Consider the following 21,583-nt stretch of genomic DNA (forward strand, 5'->3'; position numbering starts at 1 on the left):
GACTCTGTTTTATTTTATGTCTGAATTACACACATAACTAAATTAAATAAAAGGGGGTTTATTGTGCCCCACATTTTGTCTGTCTACCATCCTTACTCACTGATTTACCAGATCACTAGTGTTGGTATTTACACCAATATCTCTAGCTAGGAAACCACACTCTACTGCCTGATGCCTTAAATAGGAGAAGCATTATGATTTAAAATTCCAGCAATAGTGATTGCACAAATGAGGAGGGAGAAGCAAGGCTGTTGCATATGCTAGACATAGATATTATATATTTTTTCAAATGCCTCAAAGAGCTTGCATGCAGGTAGTAGATCAGACTTGTTCTCTGTTCTTCCAGAGGGCAGCAGGGATTGAAGCAGTGGATAGATATTGTAAAAAGAAACCTGTTAATAGTAAAAACTATTCTGCAGTGGAACAGAACACCTCAGGATATGGTGGAGAATATATTAGCATAAGCTTGGGTTGAGTTAACAATCAAGGATGCTATGGTTGAATCCTACATCAAACAGCCAATATTGAGCAGATCTTTGACTAGCTAGCCTGCAGGGTCCCTTCAAACTCCTGAACTTCAGTTCTTGGTGGTACAATAGGTTAAACCTTTGTACCGGCAGGATACTGATGTGAAGGTTGGGTTGCTGACCTGAAGGTTGCCGGTTCAAATCTGGGGAGAGCTTAGATGAGTTCCCTCTATCAGCTCCAGAGAAGCTGATATGAGAGAAGCCTCCCACAAGGATGGTAAAACATCAAACATTTAGGCATCCCCTGGGCAACGTCCTTGCAGACGGTCAATTCTCTCACACCAGAAGCGACTTGCAGTTTCTCAAGTCACTCCTGACACGGAAAAAAAAGCCCAATGTTACCATCTTGTAGCGTAAATATAACACCTCCTTTCTCATTTTTGTCCTTTGAGATAGTTAATACACTCATTTTACAAACAGGAAACCTGGAGCTAAAGCTTCTCTGAAATCTCATTCAGCAAAAACAACAACAACAACAAAAACAAGAACATGGGTGAACAAAAGAGGCAGTCCTGTCCATTGGATAAAATGTAACAACCACTAGGCCTCCTGCCACCTTCTGGAACTGTCAGTTCAGATAGCAGCACTGTTAGTGCAAACCGCATATTTACTAAGGGACATCTGATTTAAATTTATATAAATCATTGTGTGTGTGAGTGTGTGAAAGACAGAGAGAGAAAATGCTTTGATCACTACTTAAAATCAAACTCTGCTCTTGCTTTCCTTTTCCTATAGCAAAATGGCCAAACTTGAAGAGTTGGAAGAAATTGACGTGAGTGGAAATAAGCTGAAATCCATTCCCACCACCATCATGAACTGTCGGCGAATGCATACTGTGATTGCACACTCCAATTGCATTGAAGTCTTCCCGGAAGTCATGCAGCTTGGTGAAATCAAAGTACGAGCTTCGTATTTGAATAATTTACCCTAAGAGCTCCTTTTTGGATGTTTGGAAGTAGTCCTTAAAAGAAATATAGCATATTTGAAATGCTCAGATACCAAAGTGTGATGTCTCATGTAATCAGTGAAGTGAGGTACAGATTGCTTGCATTACGTCCAGTCCTTAGAGAGGAAGGATTCCATGAATATTCCATCTTGCCTATGTCCTGAAAAGACATTTTTGCACACACCCCACCTTCTCCTGCCCCAATCTCAAGTCCTTGTTCGTCAATTGTTGTTTTTGTTTTTTTGTTTTTTTTTTGAGGCGGGGGGGGGGGGGGGAGATGCGAGTAGTACAAAAATAGACCAGAAATCTCCTTCATCTATTCCTGGATCTCTCTCCTCACCTGCAGTTTTAAAAATCCTCAAAAATAGAAACCAGCCATGACTTCTGGTCATTTTGAAAGAGTGTGTGTTTGTGTGGTTTTTTTTTTTTTTTGCTTTATTTTGAGCCTGTGTAGAAACCCTGTAGCACCTGATGGGATTGTAGGAATTGGTGCCATATCCATCACATCTACCAGCCTCCTTGGCCCTGGTTTAAGCTCTGCCTTTTCTTCTGTATTTTTCCTGCCCTACATCCATCCCAACAAAGACTGCTGCTATTTCCAAGAGAGACTCCATTGCTAGATGAATATCCTCAGCAATATTCCATTTCATTGCTGTCTATTGGCTTTTTTCTTTGTGATTTCTTACAATTTGTTCAGTTTTTGGTGCAGACACTGCTGTTGAATTGGCTTTTGAAGGCATTTTTAAGTTGCCAGCCTGCTCTCTGCGAGGGTCTTGTAGTGAGTAATAGTTCAGGGGTGCTAGTTCTGTCTAAATTAGGACAAATCCTTCCCTACAAATGGCTCCTTTTCTTTGTACTCGTGAAATTATTTTTAATTAAAACTCGCTTAACACTGATATGTGCTCCATTAGGTTATGAAGAATAATTACCTTGGTAAAACCAACAAAGAAGAAAATCATTACTTGCTGTTCAACAAATATAAAAGTTTGGGGAAGGGGGAAAAACATGTAGATGTCGGGGAGAAATACTTCCTCACTGATATATTACATTTTTCTCTGTAAGAATATCCCATGGCATGGAAATATTTTGTCCTGGGTACTTCAGTCTGGAATTTGAAATTTTATCATCCAGGTCCTGATTTACAACCCCACACTTTTGTTCATGATGAGCAAGCCTTTCTGATTTGTATTAGGTTCTATTTAACCAAAAATATGCAGGACCATAAGCTACGAGGCAGTTTTTTTTTCTGAACACCCTTTTCTGTTTTCTTCCTCCCTCCCTCTGTTTCCCTTCCTTCAGTGTGTGGACCTTAGCTGTAATGAGCTGACTGAAGTCACGTTACCTGAGAACTTGCCTCCGAAGCTGCAGGAACTAGATCTAACTGGAAACCCCAGACTTGTCCTGGACCACAAAACCCTGGAGCTATTGAAGTAAGAAACTGTCAGTTTTATTACTCAAGAAGGGAACACAGAGCACTTAGGAAGCAAACGCGCCCAGTATCTAAACATCTGATGCATAATCATTTCAAAAATAAAAACATGTGGTGCTTTTTTCTATGCTGCTATACTACCTACATGACTGAGTTGAGAGGGGTGGAACATACCTGCCTTTGTCCCTCCAAAGTATCTGAGTTTCTAACTAAACCTCCTCCCACTTTCAGAATATACTTCTTTTCCTCTCCTCCCCTGGGTTTATGTTCTGTAGATAAATATTGAGGCCTTCCTCCATTAATCCATGCATAGCTACAAAAGGTGAGAGACTCTTCTGGTTATATTATTACTCTTGCCCCATTACTAGGTCTGGTTTGACCTGGCCTAGAATCTCCTAAGGCAGGCATGGGCAAACTTCGATCCTCCAGGTGTTTTGGATTTCAACTTCCACAATTCCTAATAACCGGTAAGCTGTTAGGAATTGTAAGATTTGAAACCCAAAACACCTGGAGGGTCGAAGTGTGCCCATGCTTGTCCTAAGGAACTTTACAGCTTTCTGCACTGTTGTGACTTTCAGTTAGATGGGCACAAGTGTCTCATTGCTTATCACTTTTGACGCTCTGAAATGCAGTCTAACATGGCACCTGTTCATGACAAAGTGCTTCTTTGCTGAAATGTATTAAAATAGTATACATGGCCACATCAGATTAGTGCTGCACTGGGTTTTTTTAATTCTTGCACAATCATTCCCTGTGTCACAACCAGATAGCTCTGAAGTTTTCTTCCTGCTTCACCTTGTGCAGTGAACCCTTTGAACCTGAGAATTAAACATTGGCCTTGCGTGGCTCTTGCAATCTGCAGGCTCCAAAGGGTGAAACTCCCAGCAAGTTTGTATCTACTCTTATCCCTTTTGTTAAAAGGTGTGCCAAGAAGGACTTTCCTCATTCCGCGTTACCTTTGAGCCACCTTGCGAACTAGTATAAACATGCCCTGTACGGATTATAGTTGCCACAACATTGCTGGCTAGAACAGAGCCTTCCTACTAGATCATAAAGCTTCAGAACCATCACTTCTATTACAAAGCCTGCCTGAGCCCTCTGCAGGTCTCCTTCTGTTCCTCCCGCCATTTACCGATGGCTTTCTCCATGCCCACGCCAGCTGCCCATCCATCGCTTTTGTCTTGTGAGAGATTTTGGTCCAAGTAACACTCTATTCTTGCACTGTGCTCAGGAAAAATATATTTTAATAACTATAACTCCCAGATCCTTTGGACATCCTGTCCAGTGGTCATGTTGGTGGGCGAATTCTGGGAGCTGTAGTTGCCACAAGTAGTTTTTCCAAGCTGTGTTCTTGCATGGCATTTTTTGCGTGGTTGAGTGACATAGTGTAAAACTTGAGGCAGGCCTTGGCAGAACAGAAGCTGGCTTGATTTTCAAGGGCTGCCTCGTCTTAAGTTCAGGGAAGGCTGAGAAGGACCCAGCCCAGCTTCTTCTCCTGATACAAGGAGCACCAGGACTTCCTTCCTATTAGTGTTGCCTTCTTAGATACACACATAGGGATTGTGATGCATCACAAAAGCTACTCAGCAGCCCTAACATAGCTGACTTAAGACACCAGAGAATATGGGGGAAAGCAATAAGATAATGAGGATTTTTTAAAAAGCGTACTATACCCTTACCTAGAAGGGTAAAAAGCATACTATACCCTTTCTCTAGAAATCTTTGGTAATATTTTCTTAATCTGTATATATAAGGGTCAGATATGTATGCATGTTTGTACCACAAAGGCTATTGATAGGTGAAGTGATTCTCTATGATATCATTGGATAGGCTGTTGTTAGATGAAGATGTGGTTGTTGCTAGGTGAAGTGGCCATCTGTGATGTCACTGAGAAAGAAAGGTGACGTGTATGAGGAAAAAGGAGGGAAGAAGGGGTTAGAAAAAGAGAGTTGCCAGAATGTTGCAATGGAGACGTGAAGTTGGCCTTCTCAGAGCTGGAGAAGGGAGAAAGCAATGACAGGTATATAACTTAATCTATCATAAAAATTAGTTGATAGAGGTGTGTTTCAGATGGGTGGTTTTGTTTATTTGTGAATGGTGGTTTCAAGAAGAACATTTGTACTGAGTTCAGTCTTTTCCAAATATAGACTGTCAAGTGTTGCTGGGGATCTCATCATCATTCCCAGCCAATATGCCAAGTGGTCAGGGATGATAGAAGCGTGTTTTTAATTTCAGTTTTTTACATGCAAGTAAATTGACCTTGTTAGGCTCTGGGTTAGATACCATAACATTGCAACAAGAAGGAATAAGAAAAGTTGAAAAGAGAGACTAGGGAAAAAAGAGTAGTGAGGGATGATAGGAGTTGCAATCTGACTACATCTAAGGATCAAACATTGGAAAAAACGTTGATCATTAGGCTGCCATTTCATCCAGCCATCCGTCTGTCTGTCTGTCTGTCTATGCATGGATATTTGTTCCTACCATGTTATTTTAAAGGCATTTAGCTAATCCTATGAATTGCCAATGTGCCAGAGCTTAAAGGCAGTTGGTTGGATTGTTACATGTCCTGCCTGTCTGTCAAAACGGGGCAGTTCCTTGTGAAAGCCACGCTCTGTTTCCTGTTCTTTCGAGTGCCTGAACATCCAGACCAAAGGGTAAAGGCTTCTAGGGCAATAATAGTTTATTGGAAAGGGCAGACACAGTGGGGAGTGAGTTGCAATAAAAGCTTGGAGGCTTTTAAAAAAAGTATAGCTCCCAAGATCCCCAACCTGCAAGAGTGAGTGAGTGCAAGAGTCCAAAAGAGGAATTCTGGGTGCAAGGATCCAAAAGAGTTCAAGCCCTAGTTACAGTATAATGAGGACAGTTTGTTGTTCATAGGTGACTGGTAAATGTGGGATTGCATAATAGAGTGAAGAACCAGGCTGTGGAGGGGATTGGAGAGTTTATTGGAAGGAGTCTGTCTAGTGACTATTCTTCTGTCATCATTTAAAATGTTCAGTAAACTTTGTTAAACATGCAAACATCAGTGTGCTCAGATTAAAGTCTCTCCTGCATTGTCTTAAGATATTCTGCACTTAGTCTAATGCTTCACTGCCATTTGAAATAGCCATGTCCTATGTGATAAGCACAAGGCTTTGAGATATCACATTTGTGATGCTCTTTCTGTGAAATAGCAGCAGGCAGCCTGTTAAAATTAAAAGTTTTTTTTATTAATCATCCATTTGGCATTGGAAATTTCTCTTTGTCTCAATTGTTCTGTTGCTGCCCTTTTTAGCACTGGTTTTATTGATTGATTTCTGTTTTAGGTGATTTGCTGTATTGATTTCAATTTGCTCAGCTTGGAATGTTCACTTAGAGAAAAACAATCTCTTAAATAATACAAAAATAAATTATAGCCTTTAAAAAAATGCTTCTTTGAGCATGCTTCATCTTCATGATTCATTCTGGCTACCGTCCAGCGCGTATACACACCCACATTTCTAAGAGAATTTACTATTTTAGAAAACTGACTCCAAAATCTTTAAAATGTTTAAAATGTGCTGGATTTAGGTGGGGGGTCTTGCAGGTTTGGCAGAAGAACTGTTGGAAAAAAGAAATTTAAAGACAAGAGAGCAGCGATCCCTAGCCTAAGTGTGTTTGTCTTGGTGACATATCTACACTAACCATTTAATGCAATTTGAAAGCACAGTGGTTATACAATGTATGCAGCGAATGTGCACTTTGGGCTTTAAACCGTGATAAGAAGTCAGGGAATAATCACAAATAATCTTAATGTTCTTAATCACCATCTGATCTCAGAACTAGTTCCAGTTCTTGCAGTGTAATCAACCACATAGTGGAACCATTTCCTTCTATGCTGGTTTCACCCCAGATTAAAGTGTTGGTGTAGATCAGTGGTTTCCAGCCTGTGGTCCATGGACCACCAGTGGTCCCCAAGAACTAAAATATGGTCTGCGGCCTCACTGTTACTACACCATTGCAGCAAGAGAGACTGGTCTCTCAAAACCCTCTTACAGTGCCAAGGCAACGGGGATGTCGGGAGAGGAGAGACTGACTACCCACTAAGGCCACAACAAGCCTCCTGACTGCTGCTTCTCCACCTCCTCCCTCCCACTGGGTGGAGCCATTCCACATGGTGCCTAGTATCTTAGTTTTTAGGCCTATTCCTAGGGTTATTTGGGGTGCTGAATCAGAAAATTGCATTGGATAGACCACATCAGCTCTAGATTATTAAATATGGTTTTCTGTGGGCGAGCAGGTGATGACTACTGGATGTAGTTCTGTATCAGAAACTAGAGCTGATGTGGTCTGTCCACTGCAATTTTCTGAATCGGTACCCCAAATAACCAAACTGAAACTAAAGCTGACCAAAAACCGACTTGTAACCCTTTTGGTACTAATGTTGGAGAATGGCCCCGGGTCAAAGTGGTCCCTGGTCAACAGGCCCCGGTCAAAAAAAGTTGGGAACCACTGGTGTAGAGGTACCCTATGGGATGGTTGTTTCAGGATCTATGTGAGCAAGGTAAAGGTTAAAAACATCTGTCAACTGAACATCCAAGGATTTCTGTACAAATTTTTTTAAGCTAGTGAAGTAGTGGAGAAACAATCCAACTACTGCAGAAAATGTCTGTGTATGTGTCATTTCCATCTCTATATTCCTTTTCATCTTTGTTTTGCAATTGTCTGATCAGTTTTTTTCTTTTAAAAGAAAATAAGATTTTTTTCTTCTATGTGTATCAACACACATGCTGAATATCATTCAATAAAATAATCTTAAGTACAGTAAGTAGGATGACATAAGCTAACCACTTAAAATGTTTTGAAGTGGTTTATATGCCCTGTGAAGCATTAATTTTTCTTGGTTTTTTCTTTGTTGTATTAGCAACATTCGTTGTTTTAAGATTGACCAACCTTCAGCTGGTGATGCATCCGGAGCCCCAGCAGTATGGAGCCATGGCTATACTGAAGCATCAGGAGTTAAGAACAAGTAAGTCCTTCATATGGGAAGGAAGGTTAAGGCAACTTCACGTTGCCAACCATAGCAATATTATAAAACCTTGCAGGGTTGTTGGGGGATGAAGCGAGAGATGGAAGTACTTTTACTGTAGATAGATTAACCACGCAGTCAGACTAGAATCATGTGCAGATTTGGGCTCAGGATGTTGTATTCTGTGCTTGTGATTATGCTGCTTCTGTTGGACACCTTTCAACTTCAGATGGACGCCGTGTATATAGCTCCCTAGTTGGTTTCCTGATGCAATTCAAAGTGCTGTTCATGCCCTATAAAACCCCATATGGTTTAGGGCCAGCCTTTCTGAAAGAGCATAGCTATACAAACCTGACAGCGTCTTAAAATCCACAGAGGAGGACATTTCCCAGTCAAAATGCTGGGTTACAAAAGAAATCATGTTAGTTGACCTGTTTCCTTGGTGGGATCCCCTTATTGAGAATAAGAAAAAAAGCCGGTAATCTGTATGCATTCCTGTGCATTCCATTGCATGTCTATCTTGGTAAAACACAATACATACGGTACTGATTTTGACAACAATCTGATAGAAAGAGCCAACACATCTTCACCTTCTCCCGACTTGCACCTAATTAAAGGCACAACACCTTCCTTGAGGCAGTGAGTTATCAAAGCAGATAAATGACAAAACTAGTTGAAGACTGAGAGGACTGACTATATATGTGTTTGTGTGTGCTGATTGATTAGTCCACTGACTATATCAAGAATAAAAGAGAAAAAAATACCCAGACAAGACACTAATCACTATCTTCTCTAATAGTTAACTAAAATAAATTAAAACAGAATAAAACTTGATTAAATAATAAGTTTAGTAAAATGGGATTAAATTACAAAATGAAAACAGGGGGAGTAGTGATGAGTGTAAAAGAATCACTCGGAGAATGAATGAATGAATGAATGGATATATATGTGTGTGTGTGTGTGTGTGTGTGTGTGTGTGTGTATGAATCTGCTGTAAAACTAAATCTTAATTTAGTATTAAAAACATTCTGTCTGTACTTCATTTCATTAGTACATATGTAAAAGATAATTTTCACACTAAGTAGTTATGCTACAGAAAGTTAATAAAAGATTCACTTCCAATATCTATCCATTAGTAATACAGTATTTAATAATAAATGCTTCTATTTAAACAAAAAAAAATTGCCCCGTCTCCCAAACTCTTGTAATACTAAAATTTTATGTTTAAGCCTTGGAATTTACAATTTAACACATCCATTATCCATTATTCTGGTACTATTATATTAATGCCTTTTCTGTAACTAAAAGCAGTTGTCTCCATTATATAGCTATAATGTAGCCTCAACATTAAAAAGTTCATATACTTTATTAAATCAAAAGTTCTTTTATCCGTTCAATCCTAACCTTAAAGTATATGAACTAAAAGTAATCATAAAATATATTTAATAATCATTATCAAGACTCTGACGAACAAAGAGACCAAACCTATTTCAAAGCCTCTTACTTAAACCCTTATATGAACCCATCTTAATCTAAATCAGTGGTTCTAAACCTGGGGTCCCCAGATGTTTTTGGCCTTCAACTCCCAGAAATCCTAACAGCTGGTAAACTGGCAGGGATTTCTGGGAGTTGTAGGCCAAAAACATCTGGGGACTCCAGGTTGAGAACCACTGATCTAAATGATACCTTAATCTTGACATGCAGTCCGTCCACCCTACAATTTAGTAACATAGGTTGAGGTGGACATCTCACACTTTACAGTACAAAGTTTAAACATGTCTTTTCACAACATTAATGCAGATGCACTGTAGTGACATGCACCTATTGCTGCCATTTAATAATATAGGACGTGATGAATTGCTTTTTTGGCATCTGCAGCAGTCCTGGAACTGAACCCCCACAAATCCAGAGGCCCACTGTATTTAGATTATCATTTTTCTTATCTGTGCTGTGGCAATAAGAACATAGGCATATGTAGAAGGACATACTTACTTGTGTGGAATCCAACCTTAAATTCCATTTAAGGATTAGCTGAAAAGCCAGTCTTATCTGCCACAGAAGTACAGCCATGGGAGGGCTCAGGAACCAGATTTTATTATATATAGGTGTATGTATATGTATATGTGTGTGTGTGTGTCTGTGTGTGTACACACACACACCTCACAACCTCTGAGGATGCCTGCCACAGATGTGGGCAAAACATCAGGAGAGAATACTTCTGGAACATGGCCATACAGCCCGTAAAACACACAACAACCCTGTGATTCTGGCCATGAAAGCCTTTGACAACACAGATTTTATAGGTATTTGTTTTGTTCTTAACCTTAGTCCCTTTGAATGTTTTAGATTTCAGTTCCCAAAAGCCATGGATAGCATGGCCATTAATCAAGCAATGTGGGAACTGAAGTGCAAAACAGCTGGAAAACCAAAAGTTGAGAAACACTGGTAGAGATGTTGACTTGCAGCTGCTCCCCCCCCCCCTCCAAAGAACTAATTTGCTTGGTTTGCTATTTGTGGCTCTCCAGATGTTTTTTCTGGACTATGGTAGCATCATATTGTAGTCAAAACTGTTGGCTGCTATCCTGGGCCTATTCTTTTGTTAAAGTAGAGTAAGATAATTTATCTACACATTGTCGAAGGCTGTGAGTTTTCTGGGCTGTGAGTTTTGCTAAATTAGTAAAATGTAAATGGAGGAGATGTGGTTGCAAGTGTGGGGTGTAATCAGTTGTATCTGTTAATGAAAAAAGATGAAAGCTGGTCTTGACATCTCAAGGAAATATATATTCCAAGAGGCTAATTCAACTATTATTCTTTTTTTTCCCCGGTGGCTGAATTATTTCTATTAAAATTTTACCCGCTGTTTCATGATGATGCTTTCTGAAACACACGTCAACCACCAACTGAATTGTCCTCTGTTGATCTTTTAAAGACACAAACACACACACTCATGCTTGCCATTATTGAATAGACCAGAAATGCCTCAGTAATAATCACACTGAATAACAGTGACAGCTCGTGTAGAGGTCTAGAGGGTAAATGCAATTTAAGCTACAATGTCCTCTTTTCCATATCTCTTGTTCATTGCGGCATACTCAATAAACCAATGAATGAAGGGGCAAAACATAACTGAGCTGACATTCAGGGGTGTAATTGCATTCAGCTGAAGCACAGCCAGGAAGAACTTCTACTCTTACCTTCTGAATTGTAGGTCTTTGGTAATTAAACCAGATGTTGGCGCACATGCAGATATTTTGTGTCCTTCACATTTAACACCTGAACCCCAGTGTTTTTGCATTCTGTGTAATGCAAAAAAGGGAAATTACCACTCAGTCTGCAGAACTGGCTTTCCCCCAAGGCTCTGTGTGGCAGCTGTATTATTACGTAGGATGGGAATTGCAGTTTATTAGATTGGAGAGAATATAGGGTAGATGCCATTTGATTTTAACTTCTCTGGCACCAAATTAACTTGGACTTACCTTGTATCCTCACCAAATGAAATGTATAGCTTGCTACCTATTTTCTGAAAAACCGTAAAAAAAAATCCTCCATCTCAATTTCAGTTAATGCATTTCTTTGAACCCTATTGTATTTATATGCTCCACCATTTTTGTGCATGATCTGAAAATGTGGAGAGCAATGGGGATGAAGCTTGGATACAATGGAATTAGAGAGGTCCTTATGGAAAATTGGCATGCAAAGAACTGGCTTTTTTTTTCTTGCAGGCTCTGCGTGGCAGCTCTTTCCGCAAACAATTTCTGTGAGAACAGGGAAGCCCTTTATGGAGTGTTTGATGGGGACCGCAACGTGGAAGTACCTTACCTTCTACAGTGTACTATGAGTGATATCTTAGCTGAGGAGCTGCAGAAAACCAAGAGCGAAGAGGAATACATGATCAATACTTTCATTGTCATGCAGAGGTTAGTAGTGTTTCTATTTAAAAAATCATGTACTGTATGTATACATCACTTAGTAACTGTCTGTCTTATGACCCTGGACTTGCTCCATCAATTCTATTTGAATCAGTTTGTTTCCTTTCTTCTAGTTGCTGTTTTATTATTCCTCTTGAGGGCTAATTTGAGAGTGACAACCTCTGCAATGTCAGCAACCCCTCCTTTATGGTGACACTACCGTTAGCTTTGCACAGCCTTTAGGCTGTGAACTGGTCTATATAAATAAGTCAGTGTAACATATTAGACCCGGGCACAGATCCATTTTAGTCGTTTTCCTTTAGCTTCTCTGGACGGCCATAACAGCAAGGGCTCAGCCGCCATGTTTTTTTCGCCCAAAGCAGCAAACATGGTTTCCAGGCGCAGCTTCTTCCCTTCTATTCAGAAGCACGCTGTGCATGCTTCCTTAACCCCGTTACTCCAACCCAGGCTACCTTGAATGAATGAATGAATGAATGAATGAATGAAAGGAAGGAAGGAAGGAAGGAAGGAAGGAAGGAAGGAAGGAAGGAAGGAAGGAAGGAAGGAAGGAAGGGAAAGGAAGGAAGAAAGGAAGAAAGGAAGAAAGGAAGAAAGGAAGGAATGAAAGGGTCCCAGGAAGGATGCTTCCTTAACCTCGTTCCTCAAACCCAGACTCCCCTGAAAGGAAGAAAGGAAAGGGTCCCAGGAAGGATGCTTCCTTAATCCCATTCCTCAGACTCAGATTCCCTTGAAAGGAAGAAAGGAAAGGGTCCCAGGAACGGAAAGGGGGAGCCTTATAAGTTCCCCATTGCTGCTAATAGGCCGGATCTGTCAGCGTGGAGGTCAGGTTGCATGGCCAGGTGAGTTTCTTCAAACTCCATCGATCATCTTCTCCAGCACCCTGATGGACTGGTTGCAATCGTCTGCCTCACCAATTCCTGTTCAATGTCAGACTCAAACACATCAGTAGTCTGAAGTCCAAACATTTATTTAATATCTATAATACATATTTACAAAGCACAGCAAAAGCCATCACTCTGAGCTGGCGTTCTTCTATAGCCTCTTCGCTCGGCAAGCACCATCTCAACACACACAGAGATAAGAAGCACATTCCTCAGTCCGAAGGAAGTTCCAACCTCCAAAGGCCGGAAACCATGCCCCATAGGTCAACAGCAGTCACAACAGGCTGTCAGTTGAAAACTAGCCTGCTGTTAACTGTTTCATTGCTGAAACACACTCTTGCACAAACAGCAGAAACACTTGATTTACATTTCATACACATACAACCATAATCCAACAGGATCTTCCTGGATCTTTTGGCTGCCTAACCAAAAACAGATTTTTCCATTAGCTGATTTTCAGGGGGCTCCTGAATACAGATCTGGGGATCCAATTACATTCGGATACCAAAAACAAATCGCCTTCCAGCCGAATTGCACAATCCTATTACACATTGCTGGGGTCCAGTTACAGCTCCCAGATATCCTAACAGCTGGTAAACTGGCTGGGATTTCTGGGAGTTGTAGGCCAAAACAATCCAGGGACCCCAAACTATCTTAGGATGGGCAATTTTGCCCGTGATGAGGCTGTAGATCTGAATGCAAAGGGATCTTGCATCATTTTTGAGACTAAATGAGAGGAAGAAATGGGTAGCATACGCAATTGTAAACAATAGTTCTACAATGCAGCTATTGGGATATTCTTCATCAGCCATGTGCCGGGGGGAGGGGCATTTTGTCTTTGCCCTGGCCTAAAATTTTATTTCTGTTAGGGGTGAAGTGTCCATTGGTTTCCTACTTCAGATAGGAACCTTAAAGGAACCTTTTCACATTCTCTGCTGGGAAAGTCTTGAAAACTGTACCTCTCCATAGCTCCAGGAGTAGCACTGCCCTGTAGTTCATATTCCAGGAAAGATCAACAGGTGTAGTCAAGATGTCTCTCAGTAAGACTTGGCTGCTGTTGCTCAACCTTGTAGAAGTGGACTTCAAGGTAACCCTGGAGTATCCCAGACCAGTTTCCGACCAGGGTGACTTAACTTAGGGCACAAAGTACTGTTCAAATGCAGCATCTTTCCATAAATGGGAGAAAGGGAACGATACAGCTTTCCCAGCCTTGTGTCAGACATCTAGGATCACTATTTTCAACACCCTTTGCTATGAGGATAGTTGCTGATGGGATTTTGCAGTCATACTCTGGCAGGTGCACTAGTTTGAGGATGGCTGGAAGTCTATGTGCTTTTTAAAATTCTCAGTGACCATAACTGAACCACCAGAGAGAAGCTGGAACCAATTTTGCCGGTAATAATCGTAATTTTACTGCTGCCTTTCCCATGCACCTCCTGCTGTAGATCAAAATCAGTTGACACCCATGTGTACACACTCAAATGCTATTTGTTACAGCCTACTTTCTCTATAAATTTTCCACAGTCTAATCTGAAGGGCTTTTAGAACATTACAAAGATAAATGTCACATACATTTTCCTATTTCTCCCTCACAAAAAAAGCTTCAGAAAGGATGAAAAATGGCCTTTCTATATATAGCTGTATTGTCTATGAGTAACTTTATTGACAATTGCCTAACTGCATTGCAGCTCATCACGTTATTATCCCAGACTGAATTGTTGGAGACAAATTGTTTAAATTTTAAAGTGGCTTTAGGAGGGAAGAAAAGAAAGAAGTAATACATTCATGCACTTGTTTATTTAGGTTCAAAAAACACAAGATGGCTTGAAATACCTTATTATAAGGAACGTGTAGAAATTAAAAGGATATTAATAATGTGCATTTATGCTAGTTCACAAATGCCGATCCAAGGATTCGTTCTGTTCTCTTCCTCTCTCTTTATAGAAGAGTTTATCCCCTTTAGTTACTGTGAAAAGGGATGCACAGAACTAGAACTATTTCAAGCACTGGAATGACATACCCTCTCAGGATTCCCCCACCCCAAAATTAAAAGTGTGAGGCATTTTCTCCTGCTTCTTAATGTCATAGGGCTGCAGAAAGATGTGGGTTACGTCCAGTTTTTTAGATAGCTTGGATGAGAAGCATTTCCAAATTTGCTTTCCGTCTTTAAGTAAAGGTAAAGGTTTCCCCTGACGTTAAGTCCAGTCATGTCTGACTCTGGGGGTTAGTGCTCATCTCCATTTCTAAGCCGAAGAGCCGTAGACACCTCCAAGGTCATGTGGCCAGCATGACTGCATGGAGCGCCGTTACCTTCCTGCCAGAGTGGTACCTATTGATCTACTCACATTGGCATGTTTTCGAACTGCTAGGTTGGCAGAAGATGGAGCTAATAGCAGGCGCTCACTCCGCTCCCGGGATTTGAACCTGGGACCTTTCGGTCTGCAAATTCAGCAGATCAGTGCTTTAACACACTTCGCCACCAGGGGCTCCACGCTTTCCATCTTATAAGAATGTAAAAAATGTGTGTATGTAGCGTCAGAGTATTTGCTCCTATGCCTTTGTTTTGGTACCCCAAAGCATAGATGGATTGAAGTGTAATTCCCATTGTTCCTGTACTGGCTGGGAAATCCATCATTCAGCATACTTGCAGACACCAGGCTGTTTGTTCTGACTGAGCCCAGATCTCCAGCATCTTAGGAAGAAATCCCTCCCTATCACATTCTTGCTTATCTTTTTAAACTGGAAATACCAGGAAATCAATTGGAAATTAATTCATTGCACAACTTCACCCATAGAGCTGTGGTCCCTTCCACACTTTCATTAGGGGCTCACCACTGAGAGTTCCGGCTCATTTGACATTTTTGTAAATCACATGGCATGCACATCCTCAAGTTTTGAACAGAGGATTCCTCGCTTTCTCTGCTGAATTTAGAAATATATGCCTGGGTTGAACTTGACTCTAGTTGTGTGTGGTTTTTGTGCTGCTCTCCTAATGTTGTTCTCTTGAAATTTCAGGAAACTTGGAACTGCTGGGCAGAAACTTGGAGGCTCTGCTGTCCTTTGCCATATAAAACACGATCCAATCGACCCCGGTGGATGCTTTACCTTAACCTCTGCAAATGTGGGGAAGTGCCAATCTGTTCTCTGTCGGAACGGGAAACCACTGCCTTTATCCAGGTCTTACATGATCAGCTGTGAAGAAGAACTAAGGAGGATCAAACAGCACAAGGCCATCATCACAGAGGTAAGAGCCTGAATTGTTTGAGGCATTAGGGATGTAGCATTTCCTTACAACATTTGTGAGTCAAATTGAATTTGTGGCATTTGTTCCCTTTTCATAAGATGACCTTGCGTGAAGGTAAAAAACACTGGAGGATCTCCGCTCTCTTTTCTAAAAAGCATCAAGCATACAGGATGAGAGCTGTCTCTAGATAAGGAGTTTAGTGGCTACCAGTTTGTACTCAGTTTGTATGTGGTAATCACAGTACGTTTTCCACAGTGCATAAATACCTAGAGTTATAGAAGACATACCCTGGATCTCTTACTCATGGTGCCTAAACAGGGCTGGAAAACTGTAACCCTCCAGATGGTGCAATCACAACAGAGGAATCCCTTCTCAAGATTAAAATAAACCACCTGTTTCATACATATCCAGTTTGTTTACCAGTTTTTCCAGTCCCTGTAAGATTAGTCCCATTAAATTAGTAGAAACATGATATGGCAACACTTACGCAGTTTCCATTGACCCAGTGAGGCTAATCTACTTCAGACTAACGATTGGATTTTGGCCATTATTGATGTCATGTAAAGCTTAAGAAATAGGCAAGAAGTTACTAAAAACTGAGAGATACGGCTTCCCTTCTTTCCACCTTCCACGTAGCTTCCTTTCTTATGCTTTCCGTTCCAGCAAATACAAACAAATAAATGAAACAGTGTGTTAGAAACACATTGTCTTGCCTGGCTTGGATCATAACCCAACCAGAAACTGGGAGTTTGAATATATACCTGGTATTGATTTCACTAAGACTTGGATTGTTATCCATGCTTTCCCCTTCAGATGTTAATCCTCCTCCCTTTGGGAAATGTCATACTCAAAGAGGAAGTGTAGCAAGTAATTGGGGCATGTGAAAATATTCTTGCTACAGTGCAGCTGACTGAAAACAAACAAGATTCCACACATAGACTCTCTCTCAATTGTGCTTGTTACAAGTTTTCCAAGTGTAGATAAATACTAGTTTTGGCTTTGTCTGGCTGAAGACGGAAACGCTGTAATGAAATGATCCTCCAGGTGTTTCCATGCAGTGTGTGTGTGTGTCCATCTGTAGATTTGTTTCAAATGTTAAAGGTATCCGGAGCAGAATACCAATCATGGCTAGCTATTGGTTCTATATTTTTAGTCTTTTCCTACCATGCCACTGGTGGGTCGTGAGGAAAGATTAAGGGTCACCTTCTTCAAAAGCTTCCAACAGACTTGTATACCTTGGCTGAAACGTGAAACTTTACTATTTGTGCTCCATTGTGAGCATTTACCTGGACAAGTTGGGATATGCCAGTAAATTTTATCTCAATTTCAGATGTTGTAGTTCGTCATGAGTGCTAAAAGACAGAGCCTTTTGAAGTAGAATTACAATTATTATTGTTGTCGTTGTAGTTGTTGTTGTTGTTGTTGTTGTGTGACACAGCAAACAAGATAGATATGCTGGATTTCATTTCACAAAATCACAAGTCGAACACTTCCCAAGTGTCTAGGACTGTATGATGTATTTTTGGATGATGCGCGCAGATCCCAGTAGGGTGGCCTTTTGCAGTTGGCAGATCGTAATTTTGTCTATTTATTATTATTATTATTATTATTATTATTATTATTATTATTATTATTATTATTATTATGATTATGATGATGATGATGATGAATTACCTGCCTCTCCTTCCAGTTTAGGGCAGGGCACAAGCTAGTTAAAATACATCCATAAAAGCACATAGAATATGATTTTAAAATTCATAGGTAATACTAACTAGGTAGGCCTGCTAGAAGTGATAGGAATTCCATTGTCTCTTAAATTATGACAGGTGATTTAGCTGTCAGATTTCTTCTAACAAGTAATTCCACAGTCTTGGGCGGCCGATGAAAAGATCCTCTGGGTAACGATTGCCAGTTGGGTTGTCACTGGTTGGAGTAGCTGCCTTCCAGAAAACCTCAGTGTCCCCCAACCAGCCTGCCTGTTGGCTAAAGAGAGGATTCATGGAGTTCATCTCCAGAAGGGTAACAACTCCAAGCTCTAGAACATTGGTTTCCAACCTTTGGTCCTCTAGGTGTTTTGCACCTCAACTCCCAAAAATCCCACTGTTAGGAATTGTGGGAGATGAAGTTCAAAACACCTGGAGAATCAAAGGCTGGGAACAACTGCTTTAGAAGAACACTGCAGCAAACAAATAACTTCTTGAACCCACCTCTGTTATTTGCTCTTTTAGTAGTCTGTGTTCTTGTCCTTTTAGACTTTTAGTAGTCTGTGTTCTTGTCCTTTGAGGATGTAGACTTAAGAAAGATTTCTTGTCTCCCATCTAGAGATGGGACGGCATGGAAAAAAACCCAGAAAATTAGGGGGGGGGACTGTTCCCCCCCCCCCCAATTTTCCCCTTTTTTTGTGTCAGGAGCAACCGGAGTTGCTTCTGGAGTGAGAGAGAATTGGCCGTCTGCAAGGACGTTGCCCAGGGGACACCCGGATGTTTTGATGTTTTACCATCCTTGTGGGAGGCTTCTCTCATGTCCCCACATGGAGCTGGAGCTGATAGAGGGAGCTCATCCACGCTCTCCCTGGGTAAGATTTGAACCTGGCAGCCTTCAGGTCAGCAACCCAACCTTCAAGTCACAAGGCTTTTATCCCCATGGCCACTGGAGGCCCTAAGCTTTCCCAACTCTACTCCCATCTCCCTGTCCAACATTTACAGCTGGTTGTTTTTTTTACATTTAAGCACTCATAGGCATTCATCATAATAAATCAATCCTTCTTTCTTCCAGGATGGCAAAGTGAATGGTGTGACAGACTCGACAAGGATTTTGGGGTATACCTTCCTTCACCCAAGCGTGATCCCTCGCCCCCACGTCCAATCCATTACATTGACGCCTCAGGATGAGTTCTTCATTCTGGGCAGCAAAGGCCTGTGGGACAGCCTCTCCATTGAGGAGGCTGTGGAAGCTGTCAGGAATGTGCCTGATGCCCTTGGAGCTGCCAAGAAACTCTGCACGCTGGCTCAGAGTTACGGGTGCAACGATAGCCTCAGTGCTGTAGTGGTTCAGCTCAATGTAACCGAGGACAGTTTCTGCTGCTGCGAACTCAATGGTGTCCCCCCTCCCAGCCCAGGCATCTTTCCCCAGTCCGTCAATGTCGTCATTAAAGATAAGCCTTCTGATGGTCTGGGGATGCCTTCTTCCAGCAGTGGGGTGGCCTCCGAGATTAGCAGTGAGATTTCCACCTCCGAAATGAGCAGCGAAGTCGGATCCACGGCCTCCGACGAGCCACCCCAGGTGACCATGAACGAGAACAGCCCTGCCTACCCAAGTGAACAACGCTGCATGCTCCACCCAGTCTGCCTCTCCAACTCTTTCCAGAGGCAGCTCTCTAGTGCCACTTTCTCTAGCGCCTTCTCAGACAACGGCCTCGACAGCGACGATGAGGAGCCCATTGAAGGTGTCTTTTCCAACGGCAGCCGGGTGGAAGTGGAGGTAGACATCCACTGTGGCCGGGCAAAGGAGAAACAGCAGCTCCTTACGCAAGCACCCATGGAGGCCAGCGACGAAGGCATCGTCATCAACACCAATGAGGACGAGGTGTGTCTCCTTCGGAAGGGTGATCTTTCGGCCACTGGGACCATTGGGCGGCGCCGAGGCAATGGTTCTGTGGCCCCTCAGGAGAGAAGCCACAACCTGATCGAGGTGGCAGCTGATGCACCACTCAGAAAAACAGGGGGATACTTTGCAGCCCCAGCACAGCCTGACCCGGATGATCAATTCATCATCCCACCAGAGCTTGAGGAAGAGGTCAAGGAGATCATGAAACAGCATCATGAGCAGCAGCAGCAACAACAGCAGCAGCAGCAACAACAGCAGCAACAACAACAGCAGCAGCAGCAACAGCAACGGCAATACCAAATGGACCAGCTGCCAGATTATTATGACACGCCACTATGACCAAGCTTCCCAAAACAAAGTGATGAGACAATGAGAACTTGGAGGCTCCTTAGGTTTGTATTACATTAGCGGACTGGGGCAGAAAGGACGCCTTTGTTCTACTTTCTCTTCCAGACCCTTCCCTTCTACTGAGAACTGCAGCTGCTTCATGTTTGTTAGCTGTAATAATCACATTTTTTTTTCTTTTCTAGTGATGCTTCACTGTTAGAAATAAAACTAGTTTAACTTCTCCCCCTTCCTTAACATATCAAATGTAAAAAAAAGGTGGAGAAAAAAATTAAAATTCAAAAGGTTTAATATATTGCAGAGAAAACTGATGAGTGATGTTGATGTAATATTTTTTAAAACTGTTCTTTTTTTTTGGGGGGGGGGGGGTTCTGTTTGGAAAACAGGGCAGCATTGCCAGTGCTAAATGATTAAGTAATATTGTAATACTGTATTTCTTTGAGAGAAAAAAAGGCTTTTTTGGTCTTGAAAATGGATAGACATTTGTAGAATTATGGAGACTAACTCCTAGGAGTTGCTTTTACTCTTTCAGGTGACTTTACGTCACTGAGATTCACTAATTTTCTCTGAGAGAACAGCTGATTGGGAAATTCCTGTAAATAACTCAGTGTTGTATAGTGATGCTTCAGATGTTTTGTAGTCTCGGCAGGAGGACGCAACCTGACAAACTGACACTTTGTCCCCACCCAACCTGGGTGCTTTCGCATGTCTTATCAGAGCGCCCTCCAGCAACCTGCACCACAACCAAATCTGGAGGGCAGGGAAATCTTACAAACATGATGCTCTCCTGGTGGGTTAGCTGATTTGAAGTGCGCTGGGCTCCAGATGACCCATTGTGTCTGTCCCACCATGTCCTGTTGCCATCTGGGTTGGCTGGGCCCAAATCACCACAGGTGTGTGTTTTGCTCACGTGTGAAATTGCCCCCATGTGATTGACTCTTCAGGCTACGATCCATATAAAATTAGCCAGAACAGCTGTACAGGCTGCCTAGGAATTAGATGGATAGTGGGCCACAAATACCGGAGTTAACTCTCTTTTATTTCTTTCCTTCTTCACCAATAACTTTTGCAGGCACATCTTTTGTGTGTTCCTCCCTGCTGCCACAACCAGCATGATTGTATAGAGTTCATTTACTGTAGATCATTTACATACGAAGAGTTATATTAAAGAAGAATGCACAAATGAACATGTCATAATTTTTGTTATAATAAATATAAAAAATTTACAAATATTTGCAGCCTACTGTTATGCTTCTATATCTGTGCATGCCTGCAGCACCATCTGTGCTTAATTCTAAAAAAGTAAAATTCCTAAATCATAGCCTTTTTGCTGTTGCTATAGAACTTATCCCGATGTAGGAATAAGGGAGCCATGCCATTATTACAGAGATGTTGGGTGAGGAAGATACTGTGTTAATACCAAGACAATACTGAAAATTGACATATTAGCAGGGTTTTTTTATCGTGTCAGAAGCAAATTGAGAATATATTGCAAGTCGCTTCTGGTGTCAAATAATCAGCCATACAGAGATATTGCCCAGGGGACACACAGATGTGTTATTCTGTGGGAGGCTACTCTCATGTCCCTGTATGAGAAGCTGGGGCTGACAGATGGGAGCTCATCCATCTTGCGGATCCAAACCGCCGACCTTCCGGTCAGTAGTTCAGCTGACATAAGGGATTAACCCA

At 41.6% G+C, this 21,583-nt stretch overlaps 2 protein-coding genes across 2 annotated transcripts in view; both read left to right on the forward strand.

Moving 5' to 3' along the window:
* Positions 1-21,126, forward strand: part of phlpp1 (PH domain and leucine rich repeat protein phosphatase 1) — a 184,853-nt gene extending 163,727 nt beyond the window's left edge. The window contains exons 12-17 of the mRNA XM_062977656.1: positions 1,263-1,425; positions 2,773-2,903; positions 7,785-7,889; positions 11,612-11,806; positions 15,715-15,943; positions 18,719-21,126. Of these exons, the coding sequence (XP_062833726.1) occupies positions 1,263-1,425; positions 2,773-2,903; positions 7,785-7,889; positions 11,612-11,806; positions 15,715-15,943; positions 18,719-19,888 (1,993 nt within the window). The 3' untranslated portion in view covers positions 19,889-21,126. The remainder of the gene's footprint in view (positions 1-1,262; positions 1,426-2,772; positions 2,904-7,784; positions 7,890-11,611; positions 11,807-15,714; positions 15,944-18,718) is intronic.
* Positions 1-21,583, forward strand: part of LOC100559144 (serpin B12) — a 502,967-nt gene that overhangs the window by 36,400 nt on the left and 444,984 nt on the right. The window lies entirely within an intron of this gene.

Source organism: Anolis carolinensis, chromosome 4 (genome assembly GCF_035594765.1).
Source record: "Anolis carolinensis isolate JA03-04 chromosome 4, rAnoCar3.1.pri, whole genome shotgun sequence".
NCBI classification, from domain to species: Eukaryota; Metazoa; Chordata; class Lepidosauria; order Squamata; family Dactyloidae; genus Anolis; species Anolis carolinensis.